This window comes from Corythoichthys intestinalis, chromosome 4 (assembly GCF_030265065.1).
Source record: "Corythoichthys intestinalis isolate RoL2023-P3 chromosome 4, ASM3026506v1, whole genome shotgun sequence".
Taxonomy (NCBI): Eukaryota; Metazoa; Chordata; class Actinopteri; order Syngnathiformes; family Syngnathidae; genus Corythoichthys; species Corythoichthys intestinalis.
The window spans coordinates 42,620,760-42,647,549 of record NC_080398.1 but is presented as its reverse complement, the minus strand read 5'-3'; the positions used below and the strand labels follow the sequence as shown (position 1 = coordinate 42,647,549).

At 39.3% G+C, this 26,790-nt stretch overlaps 1 protein-coding gene across 3 annotated transcripts in view; it reads left to right on the top strand.

The window, feature by feature from the left end:
• adam22 (ADAM metallopeptidase domain 22) overlaps positions 1-16,891 on the top strand; it is a 133,693-nt gene extending 116,802 nt beyond the window's left edge. For 2 of the 3 annotated variants that reach the window (XM_057833948.1, XM_057833950.1), the window contains 5 exons: positions 460-660; positions 919-1,019; positions 1,085-1,151; positions 10,006-10,129; positions 13,863-16,891. In XM_057833948.1, the coding sequence (XP_057689931.1) occupies positions 460-660; positions 919-1,019; positions 1,085-1,151; positions 10,006-10,129; positions 13,863-13,883 (514 nt within the window). In that variant the 3' untranslated portion in view covers positions 13,884-16,891. The remainder of the gene's footprint in view (positions 1-459; positions 661-918; positions 1,020-1,084; positions 1,152-10,005; positions 10,130-13,862) is intronic. The other variant, XM_057833949.1, reaches the window with a different exon arrangement.
• Positions 16,892-26,790: the final 9,899 nt, after the last annotated feature.

Below are 26,790 nucleotides of genomic sequence, written 5' to 3'. Positions count from 1 at the left end.
ACCTATTTTGTAAAAATACAAGAAATAGAAGCTAAAATTCCTTTAGCCATTCTTTTGGGAAACTGTCTGATGGTGTCAAATCCAGTGTGTCATGTAATTCAGTGTTTTCTTCTTCTTTTACTATGATAAAAATAGTAACACGAATAAAACATTATAAATATTATGATTACTGTATCAGAACGAATGTTCCCACAGATACAATAGACAGCAATTTAACAAAAAAAAAATCTTCAATTTTAATTTTGACTTTTTTGTTTGAGATTTAATTTGGTTATTGTGGGGGTTGGGACAGGAAAAAAATGCATTTTATTGAGTATTTGTTAGTCAAGGACAGGTACATTTACTCAAAAACTGCATGTTTAGTATTTCGCATGTGGATTATTTAAAATCTGATGGTTGGGACGTAGAATGTCTTCCAATTCAATACATGAAGATGAATGTCATGGCTTATATCTGCAGACAAATGCCGCCAGGCGACTACGTGACCAAGCCGAGCGACGCCGACTCCTTCTACAGCGACATGCCGCCCGGCGTGAGCACGAACTCGGGCTGCAGCTCCAAGAAGAGGTCAGCGTGTCTGTCACACCTTCAGATTTGTGCCCTGTCCTTCACTCCTTCCATCCCATCCATTACGCAGAACATCTCAGTTTTTGGCTTCAGGTGTGCCATCTCGCCATCCATCATTCATTCATTCACTATTTTGTGTGTCAGTATGTGTGTAAACAGTACCATTGGCGCCTTCAGTGGGATGCAGGTCAGTCACTCTATGTATCATATGCTTTTTAAATGTCAGACCTATCCTTTAGTACAGTGAACGCTGTAAAGGCAGTATATGTCACTGGAATAGATACTCCGATACAGTCAATGTGTTGTGGGATTTTGCTCTAAAATGGCATTTATGTGCTTGTATGTGCGTAGATCTAATGGTTTGTCCCACTCTTGGAGTGAGAGAATCCCAGATGCCAAACACATCTCAGACATCTGCGAGAACGGAAGACCGAGGAGCAACTCGTGGCAAGGTGACACCCCCCAGAAGTTCGCTTCTAATGTACACTTTGTGACTTTTGCCTTCGTAACTTGCCAGGAAACATGAGTGGCCATCGGAAGAAACTGAAAGGAAAGAAGTTCCGCGCTCGCTCCAACTCCACAGAGTAAGTACTAAATGATAAGCAGTGGTGAGCTCGGTAAAGATAGTCTTATTGCTGTGTATTTGTTGTGCTTTCTTTATTCCCCCCTTAAATCTCAGCTTTATTCAAAATATATATCATATTTCTGTAGTAAAATTGTTCAACTGTAGTGTATATTTACAGTGTATTTCAAGGTTTTCTTCTCTAAATGACTTTGCCCGTCCGTCCATTTTCAAACCAAGTATGGTCCTTTAGACCAAAACTTTACCCATCCAATTAAAATGTTTACCAAATCATAGTTAAATTGGGAAATAGATTTGTCTGTCAGCATTTTAACCCCAATATACCAACTTGTAACATATTATTAGCCCTGTAATGCCTAAAATCTTTCAATAATTGACAGAAAATTCCAATTTCTCTAACTTGGAGCTTCCCTCGGAATAAACAAACAAATATGTATATATTTTTTATTCTTTTATAAATTTGTATCATATTTGATACATCTATTCACAATTCTCAAAGATTGTTTTCTCCTGTGCAATATATACCCTAACCCTACACTCGCCGGCCACTTTGTTGTTAGGCACTCCGGTCAAACTGTTTGTTAACACAAATTTCTAATCAGCTAATCACATGGCAGAAACTCAATGCATTTAAACAGGTAGACATGGTCATGATGATCTGCTGCCCTTCAAACTGAGCACCAGAAGTGGGAAGAAAGGGTATTTAAGTGACTATGAAGTATGGACGTTGCATGGTGGCTGCTGATCTACTGAGATTCTCACACACAACCATCTTTAGGGTGTAAGGAATGGACCAAAAAAGACAAAACATCCAGTGAGTGGCAGTTCTGTGGGCAAAAATGCCTTGTTGATGCCAGAGGTCGCAAGAGAATGGTTCGAGCTGAATATCAGTAACTCAAATAACCACTGGTTACAACTGAGGTATGCAGAAGAGCATCTTTGTATGCACAACATGTGAAACCGTGATGAAGACATGGGCTACAGCAGCATAAGACACCAGGTGCCACTCTTGTCAGCTAAGATTGTGGTGGTGTTGTAATGGTTTGATGGATATTTTCCTGGCACACTTTGGGCCCCTTAGTACTTATTGAGCATCGTTGCAATACCACATATAACCTGAGTATTGTTGCTGGCCATGTTCATCCTTTTATGACCACAGCGTACCATCTTCTGATGGCTATATCCGGCAGGATAACGGCACATATCATAAAGCTTGAATCATCTCAGACTGGTTTTTATGTTTTATTACAAACCTGTCCTGTTCAGCTGCTTTGACATAGAGAATGGGAATCTGAGTGTCCTTATGTTCCGAACAGTTTTAATGCATCACATGGGAGTATCACATACTCCCATTGTGGTTATAAATTGTTTCGTTTATTAGGAGAAAGCAGCGAGCAGGAAGGGGTTATGGGGGGACAGAAAGGAAAATAGAAGAGACAAGACAAAGGAGAGGAGAACAACAAACAATAACAAGAAATAGATTAAATACCTCTGCGACCTATGTACAGTGGGGCAAATAAGTATTTAGTTAACCACCAATTGTGCAAGTTCTCCTACTTGAAAAGATTAGCGAGGCCTGTAATTGTCAACATGGGTAAACCTCAACCATGAGACAGAATGTGTAAAAAAAAAATTTTTTTAAATCAGATTGTTCGATTTTCAAAGAATTTATTTGCAAATCATGGTGGAAAATAAGTATTTGGTCAATACCAAAAGTTCATCTCAATACTATGTTATGTACGCTTTGTTGGCAATAACGGAGGCCAAACGTTTTCTGTAACTCTTCACTCTTCGCTTGGTGTAAAGAAATCAACTGTGGGAGCAATTACCATTAGAAAATGGAAGTCATACAAGACCACTGATAATCTCCCTCGATCTGGAGCTCCATGCAAGATCTCACCCCGTGGCGTCAAAATGATAACAAGAACGGTGAGCAAAAATCCCAGAACCACACGGGGGGACCTAGTGAATGACCTACAAAGAGCTGGGACCACAGTAACAAAGGCTACTATCAGTAACACAATGCACCGCCAGGGACTCAAATCCTCCACGGCCAGACGTGTCCCCCTGCTGAAGCCAGTACATGTCCAGGCCCGTCTGCGGTTCGTTAGAGAGCATTTGGATGATCCAGAAGAGGACTGGGAGAATGTGTTACGGTCAGATGAAACCAAAATAGAACTTTCTGGTAGAAACACAGGTTCTTGTGTTTGGAGGAGAAAGAATACTCAATTGCACCATACCCACTGTGGAGCATGGGTGTGGAAACATCATGCTTTGGGGCTGGTTTTCTGGGACCAGGACGACTGATCTGTGTAAAGGAAAGAATGAATGGGGCCATGTATCGAGAGATTTTGAGTGAAAATCTCCTTTCATCAGCAAGGGTATTGAAGATGAGACGTGGCTGGGTCTTTCAGCATGACAATGATCCCAAACACACAGTCAGGGAAACAAAGGAGTGGCTTCGTAAGAAGCATTTCAAGGTCCTGGAGTGGCCTAGCCAGTCTCCTGATCTCAACCCCATAGAAAATCTGTGGAGGGAGTTGAAAGTCCGTGTTGCCCAACGACAGCCCCAAAACATCACTGCTCTAGAGGAGCTCTGCCTGGAGGAATGGGCCAAAATACCAGCAACAGTGTGTGAAAAGCTTGTGAAGAGTTACAGAAAACGTTTGGCCTCCGTTATTGCCAACAAAGGGTAGATAACAAAGTATTGAGATGAGCTTTTGGTATTGACCAAATACTTATTTTCCGCCATGATTTGCAAATAAATTCTTTAAAAATCAAACAACGTGATTTTCTGTTTTTTTTTTCCATATTCTGTCTCTCATGGTTGAGGTTTACCCATGTTGACAATTGCAGGCCTCTCTAATATTTTCAAGTGGGAGAACCTGCACAATTAGTGGTTGACTAAATACTTATTTGCCCCACTGTACGTGGTGGTGCTAATGTTAGCTGAATGTAATTCCCATGGACACCATGTGGGGGGCCTGATGACCGAGGAGAAAGAGGAGGGGGGTTGAGTCAAAAAGAGATGTAATTAGGCGGGGTGGAACGTACACAAATCAGCAATATGAGGTGTAGAAGCCAATATTATGTGAATCACATGTACAGTGTATCACAAAAGTGAGTACACCCCTTGCATTTCTGCAGATATTTAAGTATATCTTTTCATGGGACAACACTGACAAAATGACACTTTGACACAATCAAAAGAGTCTGTGTGTAGCTTATATAATAGAGTTAATTTTTCCCCTTCAAAATAACTCAAAATATAGCCATTAATATCTAAACCCCTGGCAACAAAAGTGAGAATCCGCCCGTCTCATTAGACCACAGGACATGGTTCCAGTAATCCATGTGCTTTGTTGGCATGTCTTCAGCAAACTGTTTGTGGGCTTTATTGTGTACCGTCTTCAGAAGAGGCTTCCTCCTGGGGTGACAGCCATGCACACTAATTTGATGTAGAGTGCGGCCTATGGTCTGAACACTAACAGGGTGACCCCCCCACCTCTTCAATCTCTGCAGCAACCCTGACAGCATTCCTATAACGGCTCACATGACATTTTGGAGGGAAAATGACAAGCAGTACTCAATTTGGACATTTAGGGATGTACGTAGTTTCTAAGGGGTGTACTCATTTTTGTTGCTAGGGGTTTAGATATTAATGGCTATATTTTGAGTTATTTTGAGGGGAAAATAAATTAACTATTATATAGGCTGCACACAGACTACTTTTCATTGTGTCAAAGAGTCATTTTGAGTGTTGTCCATTGAAAAGATATACTTACAGTAAATATCTGCAGAAATTCGAGGGCTGTACTCACTTTTGCGATACACTGTAAGTGTGGATATATTGACATCCTATTCCATGCTGCCTGATCCCTAACCATGGCACCGACAATCTCTCTACTTTAGTGTGTCTAATTCAGACATGTCCAAAGTCCGGCCCGGGGGCCAAATGCGGCCCGTGGTCAAATTTCATCCGGCCCCCAGCCTCTTTCATAAAATCAGTGACATCTGGCCCACACATAGACTTAATAAATTGGTCAGCAGTACTGCTACCAGCATATGAAATAGCTTACACACTAAATGCTGCTCATCATTTACCCACTAAAAGGCACCAGCACTCTAAACAACATTACCCCGTGTGACCTTTTACTCCTAATTTTCTAAAATGGCGACAATCAACAAAAAAACAGAAAGTTGACTGCGACGGCCGATGCTTCAAGAATAGGTGGAAATTGGACTACTTCTTCACTAAAATACGCAACAACTATGTCTCCCTCATTTGCAAAGAGACAGTCGCTGTTTTTCAAGAGTTCAATGTGAGGCGATATGACCAAACAAGACACACTGACATGGACGACAGGATTACAGGGAAGATCGGTAGCAAGAAATTGAAGCAACTTGAAGCTAGTTTAATTTTACAGTAGCAGTATTTCGCAAGAGCCCGAGAGTTGAAAGAGAATGCCACAAAGGCTAGTTGTGAGATTGTTGAAATTATTAATAAAAAATAAATAAATAAATAAAGCAAATGTGACACAAATAATGGTTGCTAAAATTTGCTTAAATATATTTTTCTATGTAAAGGACGTCAGCCAAGGTCGGTCCCCCACATTTTTACCACACTAAATCTGGCCCCCTTTACAAAAAGTTTGGACACCCCTGGTCTAATTGCACTCAGTCATGCGTGAATGCTATCAGATGTGTGATAGTCCTGCAGACAAGGGGAAATGCTGCACGGAGGCCGCCCCAGGGCCACGGCACCTCCCCAGCTAATTGGGGGACTGTGAGCCAGGGTGGCCCATCCCTCCTCCCGCAGCTCCAGCATAGGTGCTACCGTCATCTCCGCTGGACCATCCACGCCCCCATTAACCGGCCTTCAGGGAAGCGATGAGGGGACGCGCTACCGCCCCATACCACTGCCCGCTCACCAGGCCCACCAGCCACAACCCCTCAACCGACACGGCACACCGCGGGACCCCTAAGGCCTGCTAGGCCCAGGGCAGGTCAGGATCCCCACCCAGACGGGGCGACACCCCGCCGACCCACCGGCTCTCAGCTGACGACCCGGGCCCATGGAGGATACCCGGGTAGAAACGAGACAGAAATGAGGGAGCAGGAGAGTGCCCAGAAGCCACCACGGGGCGGCGCGGAACGGAGCCCCGACCACCCACAGCCCCGCAACTGGCAGCCCAGGAAAAGAGGAGGCTAGAGACTAGTTTTCACTATCCTCAAATTGCCTCCACAGTCACCATATCTCAATCTAGTAGAGCACCTTTGGAATGTGGTGGAATGTGAGATTTGCATCATGGATGTGCAGCAACTGTATGATGCTATCATGTATATATGAATCTGAAAAATGTTTCCTGCACCTCTTTGAATCTATGCCACGAAGGATTAAGGCAGTTCTTAGAGCTAAAGGGCGTCTAACCCAATATTAGCAAGGTATACCTAATAAAGTGGCCGGTGAGTGTACATTAGGTTTTTCGTACAAAGTGGAAAATCGTACATCAAATACGACATGTTTGATGCTTTGGACACCTGCACAGACCAATGAGATCCATAATAAGGCTCGCTTTTGAAAGATGTTAACTGCACAAAATTATAGTGCGTTGTTTGCATGCCAACTAGCCATTACCGCTTGACTTCAGTGGTCAGCCAAGTCGTGTCGGGCCATTTCACGTGACGAAAATAGAGCAGATGTGCGAAAAGTGAGACATTTCTGGGGGTGAAAAAAAATTAATCTTCAAGCATATTTTGTCCCTGGATTTGTGGTCTACCGTCTGCTTGTGGATGCATTGTGAAGACCACCGAGTGCACGGGCTGCGTTTGGCATCACGGGCTGGGCGGGGTGCATCTCTTTGCGTTGCAAGCATGCCACTGACAACGGAACAGTGTAGACAAGACTTGGAATGAGCCATACAGGGTGTATGCGTGTTTGTGATGTTTTTTTTCCCATGGACTTCACCCACTGTCCAGTTGCATCTTGCTGTCTGTTCAGGATGTCTCTGCACTGTTAAAATATCTTTCTTCCTCTTCCATCACTTGCTCCTTTTCTATCCTTTCATTCCTTCTCTCCTTGTTTGTGTCTATCATCCCCCTCACCCTCTCACAGGTATTTAACCCCTCACGACAAAACAGACTATTATGATGTAACTAAATGGGTAGAAGATGTGAATGAAAACACACAAGGACCTTACCTTAGGTATCATTTTAGACTGTCCTGCTTGTCTTGAATCCCTTGTCTTCTGACTTGCCCTTACATTCTTTGCTTTTATTTGTGGCTTGGTCAAGTAAAAATGATTTAATAATTCAATCAATCAATCAATTAAAAAAAATACTAGCACAGGATTGCTGCTAAGCATAAAAAAATCATGTTGTTTTTGTCTGGCTCCTGTTATTTTTCCTGTTCATCCACAATGTTTGTGTACTACAGAATGTAGCTGTATGTTTTCTATTAAGCCTCCTACATGACCTCTTATGTCTGCATGTTAATCATTGTGGCGTCAAGTGCGTATGTGTGTCAGCCCCCCATTTGACCAATACAGGTTGCCACTCTGAACACTGTGCCCACTATCACATTGTTTCCATAACAACAGAGGAGAGATGGTGAAGAGGGGGAAAATTGCAGGGCTTCTCTCTACTGCCTGTTTGCTTGGTTGTATACAATACTAGCAGTATAGCCTGCCGTTGCTTGGGTGAAAAAGTGAAAATTGGCATTTTATACGCTAATTTTTTAGATCTGAATTAATTTTCCCCACTAAATGGAGCCTTACAGAGCTCAAACTCATCTAAGAACAGTCCTAGACTCAAAAACTACAACTGTGTGAAATTTCATCAAAATCCGCCCAGCCATTTAGGTGTCCATAAAACACGAATAAACAGACAGGCACACAGACAAACTCGCCTTTATAGAGATTAAGACATCCACCCGAAATTAATCCCTTTGCAATATTCCGGAAAATTGTACTTTTTTTTTTTTTTTTTTTTTTTAATAATCCAGCAACTTGTGGAGTACTCAAAGCCACAACGTATCATTACAGCACATTTAAATTTGTACATGAAACCATAAAGTTTGAAAGCTAACTTTGACATTGCAATGGCAAGACACTCGTATTTTGCCTCCACATTTAGGGATTTTCTATGTAAATTTTTGGAGTTTCCAATTAATTTCCACAATAAAAGGAGGCCTACAGACATTAAACCCATCCAAAAACACTCCGAGAAACAAAGTGCATCTGTGCAAAATTGCGTCAAAATCTCAGCCGTTTCAGAGTCCATCGGGAACTAACATAGATAATTATTCAACTGGTGATGCAAGAGCTAATTAGAAAGCATCATGTGGTTTTCCCAAAGCTATTAAGCCCAAAATTGCCATGTACCGTAATTTTCGGACTATAAGGCACACCTGACTAAGCAGCCACCCACCAAATTTGACACAAAAACTGCATTTTTTTCCATAGATAAGACACACTGGACTATAAGCCGCAGCAGGATATTTACACCAAAAGATATTACAATTTAGGAACACTTTATTTGACAGCGGCATCATAAGACTGTCATAAGACCAAATGAACCACCTTAATTGCGTCAAGAAGCTTCATTTGGCCATCACTACTCCCTTTTGGGAGACAGTCAACCTCTGCTGTCAACACTGTTGTTGTCCAACACGCCTCCTTGCATGCATTGCAGCGCTACAAATATAAAAATCAAAATTCATGTTGAGTGCCAATTATTTCTTCGGTTACTCCTTCAGTTGTTTCATTAATTGCTAGCTCTGGTATTTGGTAACACTTTATTTGACAATGGCGCCATAAAACTGTCATAACACTGTCATAATTATGACATGATACTGCCATGAGCATTAATGAATGCTTATGACAGATGTCATTTTGTGTCATCCAGCAAATTATCTCACTTTTGAATAGATGTAAAAGATCTGCGCCGGACATTAATGGAGTTAGTGACATGACATCTGTCATAAACATTCATTAATGCCCATGATAGTGTCTGGTCTCATACAAATGTTTTTATAAATAATTTTTAATATTTTGTTTTTTTAATTAAAACAGGAAATAATGTAAACACTTTATATTGTAAAAAATGGATTTTTTTTCATCAAATAACAGTTTTTTTTCTCATCAAAACAAAAAGAATGAAATGTCAATATTCTATTTATTTTAAATTTAGAAGAAAAAGAAAAAGAAGAAAAAATTCTGATTTCTGTACTCCTAACATTTTATTTTAGCGAGAAACATTAAATCAGTGCACAATTCACTTATGTAGGCCGCGCAAAACAACGTGCTGGGCTAGATTTGGCCTTTGGGTCTTGAGTTTGACACCTTTGTTTTAGACCAGCACCCAATGATCGATCTCTTGAGAGGTATATAATTATCATACTTTGTTACAATAGATTAATCGAGAAATAAACAATTGCTTAATCCTGTGCACTTATGTTCGATGACCTCTTGAGAAAATTGTAAATTCCCATGTTAAAATGTGCTTTTCTTGCCCCCTCCTGTCTCTCCTTCACATTGTCGGGCTCAGGTTCATTGCGGCTCCTTGATTTGTTAGCGCGTCTCCGTCTTAAGCTGCCTTGCTGTTTTCCCACCACTGCTCTGTACTCAAGTTCAGTATTCCCCACATCGGAACGAAAATAAAAAACAAGATGTGAGTGAACGCGAGTGCAGCCACACTGCTGGGAACTGCTGTGCTCTCAACTAAGGTTGCTCTTACAAACTGACGATTATGATTTACTTGATGCGTTGAGGCGCAACCTCCAACACTCCTCCTAAACCTAAATTATGATTTTTTCCCCCCCAATAAATAAATGTTATTTCCTGGTTTCTCCGCAGGACACTTTCTCCCGCCAAGTCTCCCACTTCTTCGACAGGATCAATTGCATCCAGCAGGAGATACCCCTACCCCATGCCTCCCCTGCCCGATGACCAGAGGAAAGCAAACAGGCAGAGTGCCAGGGTCAGTTCATCTATCTGTTAAAGGTGTAACAATACAATTGATCCAGTGGCGTCCTTTGCGCCCCCCCCGAAAAATAAAATAAAAACACAATCGCAATATACAGCGCATGACTGCACGACAATAAATATGTGCAAGAGAATATTAATTTAGCATCACAAACAAGGATACAATATTGTAGAAATAATAAAGTGTGGAAGATTCTACTTGTGACTATTTGGCTCAGATGTGTTGACCACTACAGGGTCTCTGGTTAGAGAGCACAGGAGATGAAATCCAATACTTTTATAGGATCATGTGCAGGTGTGCACACATGTACACACATTTAGTATCAGGTGTATAAAATACAGACATAGTCAACATTCACAAACCTCTTAATGTGTTTAGCTTATTAAACAACATCATTTTACTATAAACCGACTATAGTGAACATTTGTACGCTCCCTTCAAACCACTACATTCACTGCTCTCAATAATTATTTTTATATGATGCTAACAGTCGTAGCCGATGAAATAAACTAACAAATTCGAAATTACAAGTGTGAATGACCCCCCCCCCACCCCCCCCAAAAAAAAACAACTGACACAAAAACACATTTAACACAACTATTCCTCCAACTAGCATTGTGAGGAATGTTCACGATCTATGTGCAGCACCTTTAATTCACTTCACAAGGCATACTCACGTCATCATTGAAGGAGCATTGTAACAGCATGAATCGGGAAACACAGAACTGGAAGTAAAAGCATGAGCAGTTTCCAAAATAAAAGTGCCACTCTAAATAGAACGTAAATTAATTATACGGCTAAACTATTAAACGACTTAAAGAATTCTCAACAGAAAGAATATATATATACTGGTCCTTCTCAAAAAAATAGCATATTGTGATAAAGTTCATTATTTTCTGTAATGTACTAATAAACATTAGACTTTCATATATTTTAGATTCATTACACACAACTGAAGTAGTTCAAGCCTTTTATTGTTTTAATATTGATGATTTTGGCAAAAAAGTCAAGACTTATCTAAAAAAGTTAGCATATCATGAAGAGGTACTCTAAAGAAGCTACTAACCTAATCATCCGAATCAACCAATTAACTCAAAACCCCTGCGAAAGATTCCAGAGGCTTTTAAAAACTCCCAGCCTGGTTCATTACTCAAAACCGCAATCATGGGCAAGACTGCCGACCTGACTGCTGTCTGGAAGGCCATCATTGACACCCTCAAGCAAGAGGCTAAGACATAGAAAGACATTTCTGAGCGGATAAGCTGTTCCCAGAGTGCTGTATCAAGGCACCTCAGTGGGAAGGAGAAAGTGTGGCAGGAAAAGCTGCACACCTGGAAGAGGTGACCGCACCCTGAGAAAGATTGTGGAGAAGGGCCGATTCCAGACCTTGGGGGACCTGCAGAAACAGTGGACTGAGTCTGGTGTAGAAACATCCAGAGCCACCATGCACAGGCGTGTGCTGGAAATGGGTTACAGGTGCCGCATTCCCCAGGTCAAGCCACTTTTGAACATGAAACAGTGGCAGAAGCGCCTGACCAGGGCTACAGAGCAGCAGCACTGGACTGTTGCTCAGTGGTCCAAAGTACTTTTTTTTGACGAAAGCAAATTTTGCATGTCATTCAGAAATCAAGGTGCCAGAGTTTGGAGGAAGACTGGGGAGAAAGAAATGCCAAAATGCCTGAAGTCCAGTGTCAAGTACCCACAGTCAGTGATGGTCCGGGGTGCCATGTCAGCTGCTGGTGTTGGTCTACTGTGTTTTATCAAGGGCAGGGTCAATGCAGCTAGCGATCAGGAGATTTTGGAGCACTTCATTCCATCTGCTGGCAAGCTTTATGGAGATAAGATTTCATTTTTTAGCACGACCTGGCACCTGCTCACAGTGCCAAAACCACTGGTAAATGGTTTACTAACCATGGCATTACTGAGCTCAGTTGGCCTGCAAACTCTCCTGACCTGAACCCCATAGAGAATCTGTGGGATATTGTAAAGAGGAAGTTGAGAGACACCAGACCCAACACTGTGGATGAGCTTAAGGCCGCTATCGAAGCATCCTGGGCCTCCATAACACCTCACCACAGGCTGATTGCTTCCATGCCACGCCGCATTGAAGCAGTCATTTCTGCAAGAGGATTCCCGACCAAGTATTGAGTGCATAGCTGATATAATTAATTGAAGGTTGACTTTTTTTGTATTAAAAAACACTTTTTTTTGTATTGGTCGGATGAAATATGCTAGTTTTTTGAGATAGGGATATTTGTTTTTTCTTGACTTTTTTGCCAAAATCATCATTACTAAAACAATAAAAGGCTTGAACTACTTCAGTTGTGTGTAATGAATCTAAAATATATAAAAGTCTAATGTTTATCAATACATTACAGAAAATAATCACATTTATCACAATATGCAAATTTTTTTAGAAAGACTAGTATATTATGAAACTAGGTCAAATATCCAAGATAAAAAAGATTCTTTGCACATTAAAAGTCAAAGTCAACGATAGGTGAGTGACACGGTTAACTGATCCAAACCATGTACCCGCCTCCAGGGGGCGCCATTGCAACACTAGGGGCGCCAATTATAATACAGGTAGTCCTTACGACAGACCCGATTTACACGATTTCGACTTTACAACGCCTGAGTCTCGTCGTTTTTTGTTGTTGTTGTTTTTTTAATGTTGACTTTTGTTTTGTGATGCATGCTTTTATTTTGGCGCAGGAAGCATAGAAAAGGAAGCGATGGCATGTACAGATGCGCCGCACCCCCCCCCCCCACACACACACACACACAGAGCAGCCAAGTGACAGAGGGGACAGCCTGCGCACACATTTGTTGCTTGTGAATCATCCAGAGGCGACGGCTGTATATAACCCACTTTGTCCTGTTTGTTGTGCATTTTCAACTGTGGTGGGATACTAGTTACTACTACAAGAGTTAATGTGATTGTTTTTGATAATGTGCGGACGCTAACTGATACATGCTAATCGTTCGTTATTGCTGTATCCGGATGTCTGACACCGTCATTTCGGAACTTAGCTCTAACATCTTGGCGAGGACAGCACAATGACGTATAATACATGTTTTTGGATATATATATATTTTTTTAATTTAGAGGGTGTTTTGAGGTATTTAAAGGGTTAATTCCGAGTTACATCGCCAGTGCAGGAACGGAACTTGTTCGTAAACCGGGGGACTACCTTTAGTAGACCATCACTCACGTGCATGCGCCCTTAGCAATTTGCCGCTTTGAGCGAAAACCCAACCTGACCGTGCCAGGAACCACTATTGGATATATCGATGAGATATGCACAATCCGACCTAAATGTAAAAAAAAATCTTTCAAGTATGCCATTTTCGTTTTCATTCAGATGTCTGATATGAAAAAACATGATGGACACAGTAACATTACAGAATTGAAAATAGATTTATTGAACTAATGTGCATCTTAACAAAATTTCGTGGGTGCAAAAACCTGGGCACCACAACAGAAAAAGAAAAAAAAAAAAATCAATATTACCAATACTATTCCTCCTTACAAAACATCTCTAGGTCATTATCTAGATAATTTCTCTAGATTCCTCCCTCCCATGCATCCATTTCTCCCATGCCCATTAACCAGCTTTGTCTTTCTCTCTGTATAAATGATATTTTTTTTGCTTCATGGCTAAAGATTAAATGTGTTGATAATCGTTGAACTAACGTTGACATTTTTTTATGTCTTTTTTTTCAGCTGTGGGAGACATCAATATAAGAGCTTGAAAAACAAGCTGAGATGAAAACACTCACGCGTACAACAGTGAAGCAAAATACGCTCTGTACGCAGACCGAGATAAGCGACAAGCATCTCGTCATTCGAGACGAACCTTGGGCAGCGCACAACTGAAGCTCAGAACTACCCACCCCCTAAAAAAAAAAAAACCTTGAGCCATTCTTTCCAACCACATATCCGTGCTACATTGGATCAAGAGGAGCATTTGTGGGTACAAACACTGAATGCATGAAGAAGCTCCCAAGGACCCTTTTGGACACAACGCATGCAAGGGGCACCGTTTCACAACCTCACTCTCTCGTTCCATTATAACTAACAATACTGCATCTTCACTCCTAAAAATGGAAAATGAACATATCCACCCCCTCCTCTTCGCTGTATTTTATGTACATATGTAAATCAAATGGCACTTTTTTTTTTTAATTTGCCGTGTCCGTCCATACACAAGAGAATGTAGAAAGACATTTGGCCTTTATGGAGGGGAAATATTCATACCAGATATTCTCAAAACTTTGGAGTCGCTCTTAAAATCCTAATGGCAAATTGCGAGAATTAAGCACAATTTGTCCAAGAAAAATCGTAATATTCCTTATTCGAATTCAGCAAAAGAATTGATATTTTAACAAGTGAAATTCAAAACTACCATTCACTTTTTGCAACGTTGCACCTTTTAATTTGGAAAAGTTAATTCTCTTAATATAAAAAAAAACACCTTTTCCCATTGATTTTAACCAAGGAGCCAAAAAAATGGTTCTCTGTTTTAATGATTCACACATGAAAGTGTGTACTTTATATCATAAATTATTTTGCAAAACTCCAAGGCCTCTAGCTTGAGAACCATTGATTTAACCCCCCTTAAAAAGCCTTATATCCCATGTTGCCATGTGTTTAGTGTACTCATCTTGTTGAATTTACTAAGTCCACACCTTGCCCAATTTAGAGCAAAGTCACAGTTGGTCTGAATATACAGTCCCTGACAAAAGTCTTGTCGCTTATCCATTTTGTAGAAACCTGACTTTTAATTATTCAATTGGTTTTAGAAATGGCTCATATGAAAGCTGAAACCCTCCCAAATGATGTTAAATGTACAAAAATATATTTGTTTCACTGAAAAAAGATTTATCATTTAATGAAGACATAAAGGTCGAATTTTGGCAAGACAAAAGTTTTGTCGCCTACAGAAAGTAGTGTGAAAATTGAACAAAAATGTACTTCAAATACAAAAATATGTTCCATAGCATAAGCGAATTAAGTAGCGGTGCTGTGAGATCCAAATTTAATATTTTGTATGACTTCCATGGGCTTGAAGGACTGCTTCCATGCGGTTCGGCAAGGATTCATACAATTTATTGATGAAGTCATCACGAACATCAAAGAAAGCAGTCTTGCATGCCTCCCAGAGTTCATCAACATTCTTGGGTTTCGTCTTCCATGCTGCCTCTTTCATCCTACCCCAGACATGCTCAATGAATGGGCTGGCCAGTCCTGGAGGATCTTGATCTTCTTTGCCTTGAGGAACTTTGAGGTAGAGTTTGAAGTATGCGATGGAGTACCACCCTGCTGCTGAATTTGTCCCTTTTTATGGTTAGGAATGTAAGAGGCAGCTAAGATTTGTTGATATTTCAGACTATTTGTCTCTCAGGGTGCAGACAATTAAAAAACTGTGTGGCATTTGCCAAGGCCCACAGCCTGTCAAAAGGATGGACGCTGGAAAAGTGGCAAAAGGTGGATTTTTCAGATGAATCTTCCATTGAATTACACCAAAGTCGCCGCGAATATTGCAGGAGACCTACTGGAGCCCGCATGGATCAGAGATTCACTCAGAAAACAGTGAAGTTTGGTGGTGGAAAAATCATGGTCTGGGGTTACATCCAGTATGGGGGTGTGCGAGAGATCTGCAGGGTGGAAGGCAACATAAATAATCTGAGAGCCATTTCTGAAACCAATTGAATGATTAAAAGTCAGGTTATTAGCAATTGTTTCTACAAAATGGATAAGCAACAAGACTTTTGTCAGGGACTGTAGAGTGGGGTACACACACAGCAATTCTGAACATAGCAATTTGTTTTTGTATTCTTTGAGAACAAATCAGTGGTGCTAGTAAAATAATTGAGGTCCATTTTGTCCAATAATTGATCAAACATTACAAGCCAGCCAATGACTGCATGCAAATAAATGCAATTGTCACTTGTTTTACCGAGACTATAAGAGGGTTAATATGTCCTAATTTTTTTGAATACATTCATTAAAGGGACAGACAACACCTGGTATAAATGAGCTTCATGTGAAAGACAGCTCAAATATACTGTAAGTAGGAGTGGGAACCTGTTACCTCACGATACGATACGATTTGCGATACAAAGCTCACAATAACGATGATCTGACGATATGGCGATAAAACGATTATCGATACATTGGTCAGGAAATCATTCTAGGATATTCTACCAACAACAAATAAACAGAAAAACAAGCTTCTGCTGTGAATTGGAATGTGTTTATCGCTAGTAGATGTCCAATCCATTTGAACTCGTTCATTCGCTGTCATCCCTCCCACTTCAAACGGATTGAATGTTTATTGCCGTCAGTGACAGCCAATGCCAGGTAATGAAGTAATTTTGGGCCATTTAAGGTCATTTACCTGTTGATTTTCAGTTCCTGTTGTTTTTGGGGGTATTTTATGGGTCACTTCCTGTTTATTTTGAGTTACAGAACAGGAAGTGACCTGGGAATCACCCAAATGAATAGGCAGTGACTCAAACTCGGAACAGGAAATGACCTGTATATGCTCTAAAATGAAAATGAAATGCAAGTGATCTGTAAAACCCCTGAAAATCGGACAGAATGAATGAATGCTCTGGTTTCGAATGAACAAACTAAATGGATTGGGCGTCGAGCACCGTCAATGCAGCCTTAGAGTTAACTGAGACACTATTATGGTGGAAGATTTTGGTAGCAACCTGTTGGTTTCCTTTTTTTTTTTTTTTTTTTTTTTAAATATCATGACATGACAACATGACACCTTTTTAAAACGTTATCTCGATTCTTGGCAGGAGCATATCGATTACCTTTTGGGATACAAAGTATCACGATATACCACCCTTTCGATATTTTGTCACACTCCTAACTGTAAGTATGTCAATCGCAAATCAAAAAAAATGTTTAAACCCCCCCCCCCCCAAAAAAAAAAAACGATCGCGCACGAGCCATTTTGTGATGTCAGTCACACACACACACACACATAAGCACTGATCAAACTCGAAGACAAGTGCATGTGGTAATGAATACTAACCTTTTATAAGGCAAGTGACTCGTTTTTATAATAATAATATTGATAAGCCATTTTGGGTCATGCAGGCCAGTGGTCCCTAACCTTTTTCAGACCACGGACCGGTGTAATGTGGGCCTTTTTTTTCCAGTACCAGGAATGTGTGGCAGAAAATTACTATAAATATAGTGGTACCTCTACATATGAAGTTATTCCGTTCCAGGACCTTGCTTGTAAGTCGAAATGGTCGTATGTCTAGCAGGATTTTACTATAGGAATACATTATAATTCCATTAATTTGTTCAACAGCCAGAAAACCTACACTAAATCCTTAATAAATACTGCTGGTACTATTGCAAATAGCAATTACTGAGAGCCAAACAAAAGAATTATGAATAAACATAGGAATAATAATTTAATAATAGTAATAATAATACCTGTACTAATGTAACGAATCGGGTTCTAATTTTGCAAATGTGTTTGCGTAGTGTACCTGAACACATCGCGTGGCGGACTTGACAGAGTGAAATAGGACTTTTACTTTCACTTTGTTCAGCTGTGGCGGACAGTTGGCGTGTTGTGTTGCACAAGTTGATGGAATAAATGAGAAACCTGAGGAAGCTAGCGATTACTTTGGTGATGTTACCACAATAAGAATTGTCAGCTTAACTTTTAAAGACTGATGAACGGAGGTCAGAGGAGGACCGACATTCTACAGCCGTATTGTCAAGCAAGTTCACGGATGCGGACACCACTCTCATATTTTCAGAGACCGAGAACCAAAAGTGGTATTTGCAATGTGGCAAAGTGGATTTTGCCATGTAGAATTTTTTTTTTTGCCATATAGTATTTTTTTGCCTGGTGGCAAAATGGATTTTGCCATATGGCATTTTTTCTTTGCCACGTGGCAAAATTTATTTTGACATGTGGTATTATTTTTTTTTGGTATGTTGCTTTTTTTTTTAGGTATATGGCATTTTTTGCAGGCCATACACGTCCATGCCATTGACAGCTACGCACGTCCAAATTTTCCATTCATTTTAAATGGCAGAAAAAAATGTGTGACTGTGATTTTTGACCATCCACTTACCATTACAGTGCACTGACATTCAACTGGCACCCAAGTCAGGCTATGCCATTAACGGCTATGCACATCCAAATTTTCCAATCATATTAAATGGCAGAAAAACCAAAATCCATTTTGCCACATACGAAAAAAATGCCACATGGCAAAAACAAATGTCACATGGGAAAAGATTTCCACATGGTAAAGAAAAACTGCCACATGGCAAAATCCATGTTGCCACACGGCAAAAGAAAATGCCACATGGCAAAATCAACTTTGCCACATGGCAAAAAAATGCCACATGGCAAAATCTATTTTGCCACATGGCAAAAAAATGCCACATGGCAAAAACAAATGCCACATCGAAAAAAATGCCACATGGCAAAATCCATGTTGCCACACGGCAAAAGAAAATGCCACATGGCAAAATACATTTTGCCACTTGGCATAAAAATGCCACATGGCAAAAAAAAATGCCACATGGCAAAATCCATTTTTGCCACATGGCAAACACCACTTCTGGTTGTCGACCCTGCTGCTTATTTTTCTATCATTTCCATCTTCCATTTCAATGGTAAGCCTCACCTTTTCCCTTTTTTTCTCCACCTGCACTAACATTCTTGGAACCCATGTTGATTTCTCTCACAAGAAAATCCGCTGTTCGTCTGTCTTACGTCTGTCATAAATCGTCATATTTCGAGCATGTCGCCAGATGTAGAAACAAATGGCGAGTCAAAAATTTTACTTCAGATGTCGAAAAAAATCGTGTGTCGAAGCAATTGTATATCGAGGTACCACTGTATAAAGACATAAATATACACACGACGGGGCTAAAAATGAAAATGAATTGCAGGGAAAATGTAACTCACCATATGCTGACTCGACCTTTTTTGGCAGCGGCCTCTCCTAAAACTTGGCGGCAAATATTCTTCGTCACAGGCATAATGAGTTCTTCTCCAATCGTGAAATATTTCTTGGCCCTAGCAGACTTCATAATATAACATAAAATTTTATGAAATCTATGGCTTTAGCAATACAGTTTGCCACGAGGTTTGATGCTCTCATTGCATTCGCTTTTGTTGCCTCGTTTACTAGCTTTTAGCCACATATTATGCAGAATGGACTTGGTTGTAGGCTCTTCTTCTGGCTCAGTTGATGGCCTTTTCCCTGTAAAAAAGCGGTCCAAAGACATGTTTTTCAGACATCTTCGGTAATGAGTGGGCTTTTTATTTCCGTGAACAAATCTGATGTCATTATCGAGGACAAGCGCACGTAGAATGCTAGATGTTATCTCCAATGGATTTCAATAACGACTCCCTATCTAGTTTTATGATTATATCTATAGAGTAGACAGGCATATTGATGTGTCAAGAGGCACAGGCTAGATTGCGGTCGCTAACAAATAATTTATTATTTCTCTGCGCCACGGACCGGCACTGGTCCCTGGCCCGGTGGTTGGGATCCCCTATGTATGCCACAACACCAGTTGGTATACAAGTGTGGCCTACATGACCCAAAAGGTGATGTCTACAGATGCGGACGCCAGGTCTTGATTACAATTACAGTTAGTCAACGAGTTACGACATACTCGACGTACGCGATTTTGACTTCGGAGTATGGACCGCCATTTTTTTCTCTAGTTTCTTTTTTTAGTCGCATAAACAGTACCTAATTATACCTCACAGTATCTTATTTTTTACTCTATCAATATGACGTGTTATGGTCTCACTAAATGAGAAGTTGTTCAGCTTTACAGATAGCAAACAAAGCTAGTATGCTTTTTGTAGCTTTTTCCTTAACTTGACAATTTGTAAAGCTGTAACACACATATGTATGCTTATGTTTAAAATGACACACATTTTCAGTCTGTTTATAAAATCTATTAAATTAGCCTAATTTGCCTAACAAAAGTCCGCTAGCTTAAATACTACCAATTCTAACGTATTTACAATTCTCATAGCAAATCGCTCACACATAACTCCACAAACTGTAGCTCTAAAGTTGATTACAAATGCATACACAAACATACATTAGCTGAAACAACTTACAGCCTTATGTGGGCCAAACCACCACGCAGCTATCCTTTATCCATGTCAGATGTCTGAGTCTGCTCAGCCATACAAGCTGACAGTCCAGCCAGACCCTCGCTGCCACCAGAGGGCAGTGTATCCTTCATCATGACACAAAATATAATACTTTTGGACTTTTTTACAGTTACTTTGAAATTTATGGGTACGTATAGGCTTAAATTCGGGTTACGTCGCCATCATAGGAACGGAACTCGTTCGTAGTCCAGGGACTACCTGTGTTTATATATTTATTATTACTCATTATTGTATTTAATATAGTTTTTTTTAATATATATATCTTTGAACAATTAAAATGGTAAATTCATAAAATGGAAGGAAACAATATTAATAAATAATTAAGTGAATAAAAACAAATACACTGGTTGCGACCCCCAATAACACTCTAAAGTTGATCTTTTTACCCATATTGAACTAATTGCCTGGCATTGACAACAATTGACATCCACCTGGCTGTGAATGCTCATGTTTCATGTTTTTTTTTTTTTTTTTTAAATATATATTTAATATACAAAATATATTTTATAAATTAAAAAAAAAAAAACATTTTACAAAAGAGGATATTTAGTTTTTCCTTGATTTAAAATTTTAAAGAAATTAGTTTAAAAATTTATTTACCTTTTTCCTTTCCTGATTTTGTTTTCATTTGAAAATGTAATTCAAAAATGAAATAAACATTTTAAAATGAAATTGGAACATATTTACTGTTAACTCTTTAAATACCATTGACGGCGCTACACGTCCAATATATTTTGATTGTCAAAATGAATTTCACATTTACCGCTGTCAATGGCATCGAATGAATTAAATTAGTGTTGCAAAGATTAATCGATTAACTTGAGTATTCGATAAGAAAAAAATATTTAAATTAAATTTTGTAGCTTCGAGTATTCGTTTAATTAAATTAGCATTGTAATTGTTTATTTTGAAAGTGTTTACATTTATATAGATTAGGGTGGAAACACTGCCCTCTGGTCTGCCTCATTTTACATGGCTGAATCCAACTGCTCCCTGTTAAGACCAACGTAAGCTAAGTTTTTGTTTGGGCTTATGTTTTTTAATGCATTCGTAATTTAGTTAAAAGGTACATTTAGTCATTTTTTGTGGGAATATGAGTCTGAACCATTTTTTAGGAGCATTGTTAGAAAAAAAAATCATTAATATTTTATAGCATTTAAGCTAGCGAACTTTTGCTATGTATGCCAATTGTTCTTTTGTTGTACATAGATCCTCATTTATTTTTTATGTCTGAGGCTCATCCCAGGTATTTTAATTTTTCATGTTCATGTTATCCGATTACTCGATTATTCGAACTAACTAGTTCATCGATTAATCGACTACTAAAATAATCAATAGCTGCAGCCCTAAATTAAATACCTTATAATGGGTTATGATGTAAAAAAGATGGTCATCTGGGATACTGGCATTTGATAGGCTACATTAACACCAGCATTGATAAAATGCATGTACTAAGAGTGGTCACTTTCTGGTAATACTGCACTGTTTTTTTTCTCCATTATTATACATCAGGAAAATGAAATTCAGTGTTTTTTTCAATTCAAATGTGTTGTCTGTCCCTTTAAGAATTGCATGGTGGGTCCAATTCAATTCTGTTGGCCCACACACCCTTGATTAAGCTGCACAGACCTTGCAAGGACAAATGGCATGACAGTTTCTAGCAAGTTATTCCTCTACATGGAGCAGAACTGGAAACAAGCATGACTCATTCTAAAACACCTTTGCCTATTTGTGTTGTCTTTTGAAGTCAGTGATGTCCAAAAGGTAGAAATGGATTGGGTTGCTATTTTTACATAGGAATTTCAGGAAGGAAAATGTAATTTATTCTTTGTACAGTTATTCGTGTCAATTTGTTTCACATGTTTGTAATTCATGTTCGCATTAGGCTTTCGCGTTAATATGAAGGGCACCCTACTGGATTGCGATCACTGTAGTATATTTTTGATGAAGTACCTTTGTATTTTTGGCATTATGTGCAGCTGCAGCAGCAGCAGCTGACCGAGTAATTAAGTGCTTTATTGTATTTATGTGTTGATGACTTGGACACTTTGATTTGCATTTATTGGTCCGGAGGTCTGGCCCCTTGATTAGTGCTTGTTGTTGACCATGAATGAGATTTGCCTTTAACCATACCTCTTCATCAGCATCACCATCTTTTAATGTTATGAACGATGACAATAATAATGCATTGTAAGACGTGTTTGTCTTGATGTCATGGACAAAATTACCATCATGGATTTGTCTTGTCGCGACCGACACAAGCAGGGCCAATGTGTTTGTCCTCTGAATGTATTCATGGGAGATATCAACACATCACGTTTTCATTTAAAAGTGAAACTCGTCTCATTAACATTTGTAAATTAGTATTGCCTGTGTCCTGTACAGACTGATGATGCAAAAATCAACCCCCCCTATTTTTATTTCTCCTAATTATTCTGTATTGTAATATTTAATATAAAATAAATCTTTCATCGACAGAGGGGCTCCTTTTTTTTTTTTTAAACTTCCTCTTTGTGTAAAAACATTTTAAAATTTTAGGAGCACAAGTTAAACGCTATACACAATGGTGGATTTCATTATTATTTTTAAATACAATCCATTTTGTCAATTTCCTTTTCATGAAACTGGCATTCGGACATGAGTGTATTGATTTTTTTCAAAATCATTTTATTTAAAAATAAAAATGTATGACATTTATAAATGCAAGTTACCAGGTGCAGCTATTGGAAAACAAGCCTGAATGGACACAAGAAGTGAAGAAGGCTTTGTCTGAGTTTCAGGAAAAAGCGGTGGATTGAACAGATTTAGAAACTGGTGTGGCAAACAATCAAATGATACAGTCCAGTGATGTGTTCGTCAACAATGACGACAACGAAAATATTTCGTGAACGAACAGTTTTTTTTCATGACGATGACACCATGATAACGAGATAAAACGTATTTTGGGGAGACTAAAACATAACGAGACGAATGCCAGTTTTTGTCGACGAGACGACAACAAAATGCACAATAGTTTCCCTCACATGCTCGCAATGTGTGACATTTGAGGTGTAGTTAGCATGCATCGTAGCGGCATAGGCGGATCTACTATTCAGGCGAAGTAGGCGATCGCCTTAGGCCCCCAACCAGTAGGGGGCCCCAAACCAGCTGTCCTTGCTCGTTGGGGCAAGGGCAGCTGGTTGGACCACCGGAGCCAGCAGCACCCCCAACTATTCGTCATGTATAATTATGTCAGCATACCAAACAAACAAATAACAAAAACAAAAACAAAACAAAAAAAAAGCAATTTGAATGCTACATTTATATTATCTCTCAGCCACACACACGCACTACAATGGACTGTTCCACAGCGACGGACTGAACATCAGTAGCTTAGCTTTATTTTGTGCCGTTTAGCATTGCATAGCTCCGTTTAGCTGTTTGTTAGCTGCACTTAGCTCTCCCGCGTTTTTCACGCCACTAAGCTCGCTATTTTTTACAGCATACTTGCTACTTTGCACGTCGGCTATCGTTTATTTCGAACACATGAGCGAACGTGCTCTCCATGAGAGCCAAGGTGTAGTGAGCGAGGTCGAAGTTGAGAACAGGCCGCTAATGCCTCTTTTAACTTTCTTCTTCACACCGAACATAAAATACACAACAGCTAACCCTGTGGCGAAACAATGCAGTACAGTTCCAACCAGTCATGCAATAACACTCAACAGCTGGTTAACAGCATTTGCTAACGAAAAAAAAATTAAATCTATTAGTGACCCCACAAGCAATGACGAAGAATGTTTTTTACAGAGTGTTTCGGTTAGCGGTTTAGCGAACGTACCTCCGGTGAACATTTCAAAATAAAAGCACATCATGTTCGTCATATAAATGACGATTTCTGGAGTTAATCCCACATACCTCAGAATTAATATTATAATATGTAGAGTAAATACTACAGAATACTGATTCTACACTAAGAATAGCTGTCAAATGACACTCTTTATGACAAATATGATTGGCAATGAATAATTATCATACTACTATTATATATAGTAGTATACTATAATAATGCTAGATAGATAATGCAAAGTCAGTGTTCTGAATCTGTTTACTTTCCATTCTTTTGCACTAGTAAATGCTATCAGCATTTAACCTCATTGTTTATTTGTGATTAATTATTGTTATTTACATGATTATTTGTACTTTAATAAAAAAAAAAAATGAAGTGTTCCAAAATGTCATTGCTAAATTAGTGAAAAAAATATATATATATATTAGATTAGTTGACTAATCGTAAAAACAGTCGGCTCACTAATCAGGAGAAAATTTGTCGTTTAGGACAGCATGCCTAGTGTACCGGAACATATTTCCTCGACACCCTTCTCACCTTTTTAACCCCTGACCTATGAAGAGGGCCCCCGGATATGTTCGCCTTAGGCCCCAAAATTGCCACGTCCACCACTGCGTAGCGGTGTCTGATTGTGTCACTCATGACGTACTGCACACCCCACCTCTCGACTCACCAGTGTGTCATCTCTAGTCTCCATGCAGGCTTGCACACACACGGTACGATTTGTTTTCTAAGCCAGAGAAAATATTTAATGTTGATTTTGCCTTTAAAGCAACACGAGGTAACTTTTCAACCTTTATAAAATATTTTCATAACATTTGTGATAATCTGTCGACTGACAACTAGTTGAATGACACCTCTTTCATACTGTACGGGGGTCTGTATCGCTTTCAACGAATCTTAACTTTGATGAGGGTGGCAGGAACACTGCCACACACACACAAAAAAAAAAAAACTACAAATGGGCTGACTGCTTTACGGCATACGTTTGGACAAAATGTTTTGTCCAAAAAGAAAAAAAAGGGAGGCTACCAGGATATACTGAATAAACATTTGCCCGGCTTTCACCCCAACCGAATTAGTCAGCGCTGACAAGTTTGGGTAAGGTGTGGAGGTAAGCCACACAAAGCCACAAGGTTGCTAACCGTCATATGCTATTGTTTAGCCACAACTGGATTTATTATCTTATTTACTATTCATCCTTCACACAGCTGCTGGAAACAGAAATGTTGTTTAATCCATCTGCAGGCAACCGGGATTGATTTTTGGTTGACTGATGATTTTACGACACTGTGTGGGTGTGCACTGGTCCGCATAGGAAAAGCAGCGCCGGTCCTCATGGGAAACGCAGTCTTTCTCAAGGCAAAACAAAACCACTTTTGTCCACCGGCGTCACTAAAATCGACCAAGACTGAAAAGTTACCAAGTGTTGCTTAAAAGGTCTGTGCTTAGTGGTTATCACACACTAAATGTAACTAGTAGCATTAGCATAGGATTCACATCAACAGAAACTAGACGAAAACACATTTTGAGATGACTGAAATATGTATATAAGTAATTTGTAACTAATTACTTTTTTAAAGTAATATTAACAACACAATTTATTATAGGGCTGCAGCTATCGAATATTTTAGTAGTTGATTAATCGATGGACTAGTTAGTTTGAATAATCGAGTAATCGGATAAGGAACATGAAAAATTAAAATACCTGAGCTGAGCCTCAAACGGTATAATTTTTTTATTTAAATGAGGATCTATGTACAACAAAAGAACAATTGGCTAACTTACAGAGAAAAAGTCCGCTAGCTTAAATGCTAGAAAATGCTAGAATTTTTTTTACAATGCTCTTAACTAGAGATGTCCGATCACGTCGTTTTCAAAGTGTCGGAATCGGCAAAAAAATATCGACCATGCCTTTTTTTAATATATATATATATATTTTTTAATTACATCGTTTTCTAATTGTATTTAACGTTACAGACATAATATGTTACACTCATCCAGAGTCTTTAGTTTAGGCTTAAGGTAGGGTTATCAAATTTATCCCGATAACGGCGGTAATTAATTTAAAAAAAAATGTATCACGTTAAAATATTTAACGCAATTAATGCATGCACTGCACGACCCACTCACGCATTGTCGCGCTCAATCTGTAATGGCGCCGTTTTACCTATATAGAGAAATAAAAGGCAGCGTAAAATGAGTAGAGTGAATTTTAGCAGCCTTTGGAGCCTTTTTTTTTAACTGGCTAAAGCCTTACAATCCCTCTCCCTACGATTAGAAATGTCATGGAAAGCAATGTGGGGAAGCAAGGTAGCAATTGATCTTTTTCTTAACACCCTATGTTATTTCCCAACGCAGAAAAGATATATCAATTGGTAGCACTACGCACAGTGATGGCTCCACTTCCCATCATGCATTTGGGCATGGCTACATCATTTACTGAAAGCTCAACAAATACACTAGATGGCAATATTTAGTCACAATATACAAAGTCACAAGTCTTTCTATCCGTGGATCCCTCTCACAGAAAGAATGTTAATAATGTAAATGCCATCTTGAGGATTTATTGTCATAATAAACAAATTATGTACTGTATGTTGAATGGTAAATGGACTGTACTTATA